This window comes from Vidua chalybeata, chromosome 20 (genome assembly GCF_026979565.1).
Source record: "Vidua chalybeata isolate OUT-0048 chromosome 20, bVidCha1 merged haplotype, whole genome shotgun sequence".
Lineage (NCBI taxonomy): Eukaryota > Metazoa > Chordata > Aves > Passeriformes > Viduidae > Vidua > Vidua chalybeata.
Genome location: NC_071549.1, coordinates 8,804,703 through 8,816,150, shown reverse-complemented (window position 1 = coordinate 8,816,150; position 11,448 = coordinate 8,804,703). Strand labels below are relative to the sequence as shown.

The window sequence follows — 11,448 nt, the reverse complement described above, 5'->3', positions numbered from 1 at the left end:
ATGAGGCTGTAATTCCAAATATAATATTTAATCATATTAAAAACTATTAAACATATTAAAGGACAAACTTCAAATACAATTTCAACCTTACAAGAAAAAAGTCCACCATTTATCTAATATAATTTTACAAAACAGAATAACTCTTGGTTTCCTACTAACCACAAAATCATTAACACTTCTGCAAATCAGAATGAAAAAATGAAATGGAATTGACATCATTTTAGTAAGGTAATATAAAAGGAGTCCTGGGATGGCCACTGCACCAGTCACTCACTTCCTGTCTGAACATTGCATTAAAAGCCTTTTCCATGACTCTCACATTTCCTAAATTCCAAGTCCAGCCAGATCACTCCAAAAAATCAAGGCTATTGCACAAGGGTGTGCTTGAAAAAGAGAATTCTAAAAGCTGAGCCTATTACAAAATCAAATGATTTATCAACTGTACAAGGCACTGGGAAATGTTTTTTCACTTACATGGGATCTGAGTGTAGAGCACTATAAATTACACAGCAAACACTGTGGTAGCTGAACAAGGCAATTAAAATAATAAAAGGAATATTGATCTAATATTATTTCACTTTTCTGTGCTGCCAGGACACGTTTTAGCAACACACGGATTTAAAAGCAGAAGAAAATTCAGATAATACAAAAATAAGTGCGGAGAAAAAGCTGTTTTATCCCGAGAAATGGAAGAATTTCCAAATCTATTTATTGTTTTCTGTTTCAGCACTGGGCAAATTAAAATAACCATTTAAAAAATGATGGGAAGAAAAGAGCTTGTGTTTAGGGCAAAATAAAGATTTTAAAGCAGCTTGATGAGGCTGTAACACGAAATATTTTCTACTAAAAGCTTCTGCTATTTTGATGGGAGTCACAGCAGAGATTTCCAAACAACAGAGGCACAGGCGCTGCAAAAACCCAAACTCAGCTGAAAACATCCCAAACACAGCTCATGCTACAGCCCTGACCACACCAGCAAATCCTGCAGGGAATCAAAACTTCATCTCTCCTTGGACCAGGGTGACGCATTTCCAAGCAGAACTCCACACTTTGTGCAAACAGCTGGATTTGGATTGTCAAACCCAGCACATCTGGCACGGCCCTGAGCGAGCAGGACAAACAGGGCCCACCGAGGGCAGCCCCTTCCCAAGCGACCTGGGACACCAAAACCAGCCCCAAAACTGCAGCAAATCCACCCAAACTGGGCTGGCCCAGCCCGGCAGGGCTCAGTGGGGTTTTCTCAGCGAGCTAAAAAGGGCATTTCAAAGTGCAAATGAGCGTTTGTTACCAAAAAGGAGTTCACTGCTGGAGCCCTGGCAGTCTGGTAAGGGCTGTAGGTAAATACTTTGGCTAACCACCAATTTCCTGAGCGGGTCAGCAGCTATAAATTACTCACTTGCCTCAGTTTGGAGCAGCCCAGCAGCTCCTTTATTGTAAATCCCTTGCACCAAATTAATTTCCATTACTTCAAGTCGGGCAAGGAGACTGCAGGATTCATTCCCAAGTAGCACAGTGGAACAGGCAGGGAAGGAATCAAAGGTTTCACCCCCTCCAGCCCCGAGGCAGGGGCAGCACTTGCCTGGATGTGCATTTTAATCACAGCTTTTCCAATCAAGGTTGCACCGAAGAAGGTCCAGAAGGGAACCAGAAAGTGGCCACAAGTTATCCCAGCCAGGTCAAACAGGGGGTTTGGGATCTGTGGAGTGCAAGGGAAAGAGGTTCATGAGTTGCAGCACACTTTGGATGGACAGGAACACGACAGAGTCTGAAATTTTGAAAAATGAACAGTTTCCCCTTTTCCAACTCGATCCAAAACTCTCGTGTCTTAATAATTACAAAAATGTTGATGTCGCACCACATAACTTCAGTCTCTGGGATTCAGCTAGACAATGTCCCAGACAGTTCCATTCTCATGGTCCCTCCTTACCCCTGGATCCTGAAAAAAGCTAATGAAAAGTTTTCCATGTGAAGTGTACAGAAACCACAGCAAAGCCATTTTGAGTGATTTATCAAATTTTCTCTCTGACAAGCACATCACTCTTGGAAGCCAGAGTTTCAACTGATCCCCAGTGATTTCCAGCTGAGAAACTACATTAAAAACTGGCATTTATAGTCATATGTATCCAGTTTAAAAACACTGATTAGATTTTATTAAGCATATGCATTTCATTTAAAATTAAAAGAATTTTTTATTATTATTAAACTGCTGGCCTGACTTTTGGTATTGTGATACTATCTGTAAAATATTTTTGAAATGAAATCAAGAAAGTATCTGAATTCCAACCTTTCCCTCTCAGCCTGGAGCACAGGGCAGTGCCTGAGCAGGGTCACTCCCAGGAGCAGTGTGGTACTGCTGGTGTTTTGTGACTTAAATCAAGAAATAAAGAGTGCAGGTAGGGAAGGAATAAAGGACACTCTGCCACCAAGCCTGCAACCTGTGAGAAAGGGTTGGACTGGGCTGCTGGAGAGCAGCAATTCAGATTTATGAGCGGCTACAGCAGCACCTGCAGAGGAAGAAATCTGAGCTGGGCTCTCATCACGGGTCCCTGAGCAGACTCCACCTCCCTCCCCACCTGGGCCAGCTGCTCTGGCCACGGGAGCTGGTCAATGATTGAGCCCAGAGCCTTCTGCTCCTTGAGCCAAGGCTGCTCCAGGCTCTTCCTGGCTGGTTGCTCTGGGGGATTTTTGTTGGTTCACAGAACCAAAACAGTTTTAATCCCTGCAGCCAGTTTTGGGGCAGGGGTGCTGTGGGTACAGCACACCATGGGTAGAAGTTACTCAGCACATCCCAGGAGGGTGTCTGAGCAGCCAGCAAGGTTTGCTCTGTGCTTGTTACTGAAAGTTGCAAAAAAACCAAAAAGCCCACGAAGACAAGAGGGCAAATTCTCATAAGTCACAGCGAGGAACTTCAGGGCTGATTCTTGCTTTGTTCCTTCCCCAGAGCTGCCTTTATATAGAAATAAACTCCAGACAATCCTGACTTCCTTATTGCCACTAAACAACATGACAGTCAGTTGACTTCACTGGATAAGCTTGCAGAATTTTAATTTCCATTTGCTTGCTTTGGTGTTTTTATGCAGCATTTAGAAGCCACCACTTGAGAGACAAGGACCCACAGCTGGGACAGTCATTACCACTTCACCAGCAAATTCTCCACTCATAAAATACACATGAAATAAAACGCTGCCTAAAATCCAGAAGGAAGATCACAATTACAAGGCAGGCAAGCAGAGGAGACACCTGGTAGAGCACAGAGAAGCCCCTGGGCTGCTGGGGGCACAGCCAAATGCAAAGAGCACATGTGGGGAGATGCTTTCCTTCCCCTTGCTCACCCAGAGGTGCCCACAAAGGGACAGCTCTGCATTCCTGCTTTTCCAAGGCCTCTGGAACCTTCTCCAACCTCTCCCTTTCTCCTGCAGTTGTTGTGTGAGCACACTGACAAACCCCAGGTGTGCCCTGGTGCATCCTCATCCCTCCCCCAGCCCAGCTGCAGCTCAGGGCCTGGGCAGCAAGGTGGGGAAGAAGTTAAACAAATGTTTAAATAGGACTGAGCAGGAACTCTGGGGCGTTTACAGCCACCTCTGGTGTTTACAAACCCCTTCCTCCTGCTCTCCTTTCCTCCACCTTGCCCAGTCCCTCAGCCCTGCCAGCTCCAAGCTGTGCTGGTGACAAGGACAGGGGAGGTGTCAGAGCAGGGAGCAGCTCCTGAGAGCTCCTGCCTGGGAGGATTTAAGGAGCAGCTTCAAGGCTGAACTCCACTCTAAACATGAAGACATTTCACAGGATTAGTGAGCAGGAGCTTTATGGCAGCAACTCTAATCAGATTAATCCTCACACAGGTTACCCACATGTGAGCAAGCAGTTGGCTGTGTCATCTTTACAGTTTAGGAAACCAGGAGATGCTGGACACGTGTGGAGTGACAGCCTCAGAGCTGGGTAATGTTCTGGTTATTCCAGAAAAATGGGACTGGGGGGGGGGGTCCCACACTTTTCCCCTTCACTGCAATCATGTCCCACAGTTTGTGTGTGGGATGAAGGACAAGCACACCATTCTTAGCAGCTCCAGAGAGAGCTTTAAACCTCCAATATTATTGTTTTATTCTGAAAGAAGAGCATTATCCTACTAAAAAAGGAGATGCTCCTTTCACCTCTTGATTAAAAAAGCCATGAGCAGTTTGTAGCTCCACAGCCACAACTGAAATTTGCTTCCTTTTTCTGCCCTCCATGGTTCCTAATGACCCAAAGAGCAGATTTGGGAGGACTGGAATGAGTGGATGGACACCCTAATCAGGATTTCTGCAGGGACTTTTCCACTCTCCTATCCATGCACACCTCTGGATTTGAGGATGTCAAGAATGTCAAATACAATCCATCAAACACCTAAAGAAATCCTAACACAATTCCAGCAGATTTTGTTTCCTTGAGCACCACAGAGATCACAGAAAGTGCAAACAAAAATGAATTCCATGGCAAAACATCCAAGCTGCAGTTTGTGCCCATAAATCCCCCAGTTCCTGGGGAAAACTCACCGAGGCACAGGCCAGGATCCCAAAGAAGCCAACCTTCTGCACCAGGTTCTGCACAGCCAGTTTAGCCCGGGAAGCAAAGTCCTGCAAAGAGGAAAACAAAATTATTGATGAGGAAAACCCACCCGAACAGAGCTCAGGAGGTGTGTGATTTCCAGGATTTCCGAACTGGGAGAAATTTTAAACCAGGAAGGTTTAAAAAAAAGCCTGAGTTTAGAGAGACAATCGTGGTGGAAATCCAAGCACCACATGCACTGAGTTTTGGGGTTTTTTTTTTGTTTTTTCCAAACCCTGTGAGTGGCACTAAGCTCCCACTGCTATGGAAACAGGTTTTCCACTATTTATCTCCCCATATCTTTGGAATGCCAGTGCTGCTTATATCTTATTCCTTAAACAAGCAGAGGGAATGATTTCCTCCAATGCCATTTCCAGTGGCAAAAAGGAACTTCCTGAGAACAGAAAGAGCACAATAATCCCATTACATCCTCAGATCTGTTCTCCCAAATCCAGGATCTCAATCAAAATAGCCAATTCCAGGCACTGCCTACAACAGACTTGTAAAATTCATTAAAATCCTGAAAGCTGAGCCTAAATTGCTTTAAAAGCAGGGAAGGTGCAGCCCCTGTGACTGGAGCTGTTCTGTACAAAGCTGCCTCCTTTTATTTTGTGATCACTCCTTACTCCTGAGGCTCAAAATTTGCCAAATAACCAGGAAACCCCTTAAAAAAACAAAAATAAAGATCCTCACAAGCAGTTTCTTTGCATGTGAGAAGGGAATTTACAGGAGATAAAATTCTTTTGAAGCTAAACTGTCCAGAAAAATAAAAGCAAGGTCAGTGCTCCCTGCTCAGGCTTGGCCACAACAGCTCCTGAAAGCTGGGAATCCTTGGGAATAGCAAACATTAAAAAATAATTACCCATTCCTTTTTAAAAACCTACAAATAAGCAATAAAATTCTGATTTTCCAGGAGCAATGCAATAAATTACCCAAGGAAATGACTTTAATCAATAATTAATGATATTCTAAATTCCAGCCTTTACTACTGAATTGTAGAATTTAGAATATCATTAATTATTGATTAAGGCAACTGCAGGGTAATCCAGAAAAATTACATTTATGCAATTTTAATTTTGTTACAGTTCCATTGAAACCTTAAATTCTACACACCAAAGAAGGAAAACTACAATTATTTTACAATGTTCTTGAATATTATTTAAAATTTGAGCTGTAGAATTGACAAAATATTCTGTGGCAGATTTAAAAAAATACTAGATCTGTGATGAGACCATTTGCTTCTTTTTACACCCCTTTTTCAAGTAGTAACTTTTCTCCATGACTGTCCTTTCAAACAGTTAAATTCCCTATTTGAAAATTTAAAAAAAAAAAAAAAAACACAAACAAAAAAACAATTATTACTCAAGTCAGAATAATTCTATTTATTGTATTTAATGCCTGGAAAAACAACTCAAATTAAAACTGTAAGAAAAATGCCAAAGAAATGAGATTTCCTAAATCTTTCAGTGGGACATTTTTAACCACAGGGGAATATAAAAATCCTCTAGAATATCCTATAAAGGTGAATTTCCACACTTTGACCAGGAGTTACACCTTGGGCTCATGATTACAAAACGGAAGAGATTAAAATTCACTCTTTTAATGAAAATTTTCCCTGATATTTTCCCACTGAACTCCTAGGATCCCCACAGAACACGAGGGATTAAACCTGCTCCCAGTGAGGCTGACACCAAACCCTTGAGCTTGTTCTGATAGGAAACAATCTGGAAAGTAAAACTAATTTTTTAATTTTTTTTTTTTTCATTAAAAGAGAAAAATTTGACACAAATTGTTCTAAACAACAAAACACAACAATTTCCTGACGACCAAGCCCAAAAATCTTGCGACATCCAGGGCAGTTCCTGCTGCAACCCCAAATTCCCTCGTGGTTATTTCCAAGGAAACAGAACCCAAAAAGGGGATCCCAGCTCCAGTGGGACCCTCAGCATTTGGGATGCAGGCAATAAAACACCCTTTTATTTCTATTTTATAACAACACCCTTTTATTTTATTTATTTCTAGGATTTTCCCCAAGGACAACAACACCTCTCCAATTCCCCAGGCAAACACGGGAGTGGCAAAGCAATCTTTAGGATTCTTTACAAATTAATTTAAACACCAAAAAGTGCTAAAGCAGACTTTGTCCTTGGGAAAGGTGTCCTGAAATCGTTCCTTCCTCAGGGATTTCTGGAGCAGAGCTCACTGTGGCCATTTTCAGCTCCCATTTTCTCCCCCATTTCCCAAAGCTGACAAGGTTGGAGCAATATTTTCACTTTTATAAGCCAATAAATATTTTTTCCTCGCAGTTCCATAAATCTGATGGCAAAGTATCTTGAAAATAAAACACTCCAAGACAATTATTCAAGTGGCTCCATGATTTATATGCATGGAAGTTGTTTCTATTCTGATTTTAATTTATTCCCCCATTATCTTTTACTGTGTTGCTAATGCACTGTTGTATTCATTTTCACAAGCTGGAACTGGAAATAAACTCTCCAGCAAATGACCTATAAACTAATACTTGCAGCACAGCTGCTTTAATAAAATATATTATTATAATTAGATATAAATTGACTATATTAACTAATATTTCCTCTCCAGCTAAAAACATATAAAACATTAAAAAGCTAATAATGAAGGTCTTTAAAAAAAGTTTAACAAGTTTGTCTCAAAAAAAAAAAAAAAAAAAACCAAAACCAATGTTGGAGCAAATTTTCTCACCTTGTTAATTCATAACTTTATTTTTTTAAGTTATTACTCAGCTTGTTTCTTTGTTAAGTTCTGGTTTTACATTGTCTATCACAAAGTGCTTCATGGAAAGCAAAATTTTACATTCCAAAAATTTCACTCAAGAACTTGTCATTGGTCTTTCTTTTTTTCCAAATTTTCTAAATAAGCCAAAAGACAAATTAAAGATTTTTTGGGTACCTATTTTCTATGATCTAATGGAATCAAAGCTATGAATAATTTGCAGGGTGATAAACCTACCAGGGTTGCAACAAAACTATGAATTCCAGCCTCAACATTAAGTCTGTGAAAACATGTTCAGAACTATTTCTCTTTGGTTCCTTCCTTAAATTTTGTTTGACAAACCTTTGCGACATCTGCAACAATAAAAAAGCCTTAAAAGTTTCATTTCTCTGACAATACAATCCCCAGTTTTACAATTTCACAACAGAACATTGTTTTTTTTCTTTTCTAAAGCCTGCACGGGGAACAATCTTTCCTCTGTTTTTTTTTTAAGCATTTGAAATAAAAGAACTTTCATAAATTACTGCTTTAAAAAAGAATATTATTTTATATAGGTAAATATAAATATATATGTGAATTATATGAAAAGAGATAAAAGTTCAGCTACTTACAGGCAAACCATTTTCCCCCCAAATTAAAGTTTCTAGACGGGACTGGCCTCTCGGCTAATTGTGAATCATTCTTTATAACATTTCAGGATGCTTTAGCTCACTGTGTCCCTTTCAAAGATGATTTATTTTTTGGGGTTTGGGAATAGATTTCCTGTGAGTGCCACAGTGCAGGCAGAGGAAGGTGAAATGATTAAACATGACCTCATTGGGTTAATCATCACATCCCAAGATCTGGGCTGGAACAGAGCATGGAAAGGTCAGGGATGATTCCCCAGGCCCAGCTGGCAGCTCGGGGTGGGGGAATTGTCCTGGGTCTGCTCAGCCTCAGCAAAAGGGAATTTTTCATCATTTCATTGACCCCACTGGCTCCATGGGACAAAAACCACTCCCAGATTTCCAAACCTAAAGGGATGGTAAGGAGAATTTAGATGTTCTGCCTCGGTGTTCCTCCCTGTGTAAATATGGACCCTGGAAAATCCTTCCTGAAAGAGAGAATGGACAACCTTGTCTATGTTACAAAGTTTTGCCCCATCCCTCTGTTTTATTTGCTTTCCATTTACAATTTAATCTCTTTCTTCTCTCTCCTCCCACTGTGAAGTTGGTGGGCTCCTCAGTGTGAGGGAAGAACAAGCACCTCACCAGATTTAACTAACAAGCTCAAGGAAAAAATAATTTTAATAATTTTTTTTTCCCCTCTGTAACAAAACAATCACAATTAATTGTTCCCACTGAAATTGTGGAGACTCTTTTTCCTTAGTCTGTAATTGCAGAGTTGATTGATCCACAGGAGTAGTTGGAGGTATCCAAGGAGCTCTGAATAATCAGAGTGGGACTGAATCCCACAGAAAAAAACCTGTAACACCTCCCCAGCTCTGCTCTCTGAAGCCTGCACAGGTTGTGCAATGTGACAGTTCATTTTCAAACACTTGCACTCACATTTTAGCAGCACTGAGAAACCAGTGGCTCCCATCACATCCCAGCTCAATCTCTGAAAAAAAAACATCCAGAACCCAGGGATTTGAGGCCTGGGAAAACTTCTCTCCCTTTTCTTTTCTGCTGGAAATACCTCAAGCACTTGACAAATACATTGGTAAAACTGGCACATTTAACACAAAGATGGAGTCAATTCTATTGGTGTTGGGATTTTTGATTTGGGAAGAATGATGTGTAGGATTTTAATGATTTTAGAAGGTTACTTGATTATTTTATTATACTATATTATAATTTTATTATATTAATATAATTATTATAGAATTTCATTATACTATATTATATTAATAAGAACTATTATTAACTATTTAACTAGAAAACTCGTGACTCTCTCTTGAGAGCCCTGATATACACATGGATTTGATTGGTAAATGACTTTAAATCATTATTATTAGAATTTAATTAAGTAATTACTTTGGGTAAACAATTTTTAGAACACATTCTACATGGGCACAAACACAGGAGTAGTGAATGAGATGAGAATTGTTTTGATTGTCTTTTCTGTGCTTCTCTCACAGGAGAAATCCTGAGCAAGCTGAGTCTCTGTGAATGTCACACAATTCCATCCCAAGCTCATGGTGCACATCCCCTGCTCCTGAGGTCACACAGGGCTGGGAGCAGGGCAAGTCAGGGATGCATTCATGCCATGGATATTCCTCACCTGGCCTTTTTTCCAAGGTTGGCCTGGAGAAGTTCAAAAATTTTCTAGAATGTCTGGAAGGGTCAGGATTTGTGACAGGAAAACAGGAGCATGAGTGGAAAAAAAAAATGAAAGGGCATAGAGAGAGATCTGAATGGGTTACACCTCAGTGGTTCTCCAGAACTCTGGAGCAGCTGGAGAGAGGGAAATTCATCCTCCTGCAGATTCCCCAGGCCAAATGTGTCTCTTTTGTGTGGACAGTCCCTCAAGATTTGAGTATTATTTCTATTACTGCTATAATAAAAAAGTTTAATTATCCAGATAATCATCTGAAGTGGAGAACATTTTTTTCCCCCCCAAAGATTGAAGACTGGGTATGAAGCTACCACTTAGATCACCAAAATTATAGAGCCCTTAACATTTAAAGAGCTGCCTACAAAGACAGTGCCCCTCTTTATGTAAAAATCCCAGTTATGTTAAAAATGAGCTGCACAGTATTCTGTTTCTTCTGGCTTTCTGTTACAACACAATGGAATCAAACACAACTTATGGGAGAATGACCATTTGTGGTCAGGCGATGGATTCCAGGATTTCAGACTGGGAGGAATTATTAACTCCTTGGAATAAAGCACTGACTGCAGGGGAGCAGCTGCAAAGGAGTCAGAGAGGTACCCAAGGCTGGGAGGTCACAACACATCCCTGCAAATGTTCAGCACTCACTGGCCAAAACCACTGCTCAACCCCCCCAAAATATCAAAAGTATGAGTAAATTACAAACAGGAGTATTGTGATAGCAGCTCATGGATCTTTGCTCCAGCTTTCTCCAAAATACTTCCAGTTAAAAGCAAAGGGGTAAACTAAAAGGGGAAATTTTAATTTGATGCCTGGAGAGCAGGGGGTGTGAGGGGTATGGTTTAAACTTCCTTATCACCCAAAAATGTGGGAGAGAAAGGTCCTGTCTGGGAAATCAGACTCCCAAAAGAGGAAGGTGGAAAAAGCTTTCAAGGATTACTGAAAGCAGTGATGGGATGGTGGCAAACTAAGCAAGCACTAAGTCTGATGAAAGAAAGAGATTTACACACAACAGGCACAGGGCAGATATTCCACATTCTAAGTAAGTTTCACTTCATGAGAAGTCTGGGTTTTCTGAGACAGTAAATTCTGGAAAAGGAGTTGAGTAATCATGGAAAAGTTGCAAGAGAAAAGGACATAGATGTTGAACATGAAAACAGTTTTAAAAAGTACAAGATGAAGGCAACCAAGCAGCAATAAAACAGCCTTGGCTTCTCCAAAGAACTGTGGAAAGAAGAGAGCAGCACCCACAAAACCTCATTAAACAGACTGTGCTGGAGATCTGAGGGCTTGAAACTGGTAAGAGTTCAATATTCAGAATATCTGTAGGCAAGGATGAACATACAGTAGATATTACAGACTAATCCCAAGTCAACAAGAAATTCTACCTACAGGTGGACTCTTCTGAGGATGAGAATGGATCACAGATTGTGAGGTCATTGATAGTTATTTCCACATCTGTCTTCAAATTCTTGAGGCTGGCTGCATGTTAAGGTTAAGGGGTGATGCTGCAATCCAGAGATAATCAGGAGGATGCTCATCTTTGGGACTTTGTAAACTCAGACATGAGTAACTACAATTAGTTCTTGGGACAGAAAACCTTACCTTTTTCTATAGAAAATACAATTAAATCCATTGTCCTCTACTCAGATTTTAAAAGTGCTGTTAGATGTTAGAAAAGACAGACAAAAGAAGTCACAGAGTTGAGTGAGGAGCTGAATTTTTTGCAAGCCCTGTGGGAGCAGAGACAACAGAGTGAAGTGTCCATTCCAACAGCAGGCTTGGCTTTCCTGGTTATTTAAT

The 11,448-nt window shown here is 40.6% G+C and overlaps 1 protein-coding gene across 3 annotated transcripts in view; it reads right to left on the bottom strand.

The window, feature by feature from the left end:
• Nucleotides 1–11,448, bottom strand: part of VMP1 (vacuole membrane protein 1) — a 60,126-nt gene that overhangs the window by 12,983 nt on the left and 35,695 nt on the right. For all 3 annotated transcript variants that reach the window (XM_053960925.1, XM_053960926.1, XM_053960927.1), the window contains 2 exons: nt 4,530–4,610; nt 1,580–1,696 (listed from right to left, as the gene is read on the bottom strand). In XM_053960925.1, the coding sequence (XP_053816900.1) occupies nt 1,580–1,696; nt 4,530–4,610 (198 nt within the window). The remainder of the gene's footprint in view (nt 1–1,579; nt 1,697–4,529; nt 4,611–11,448) is intronic.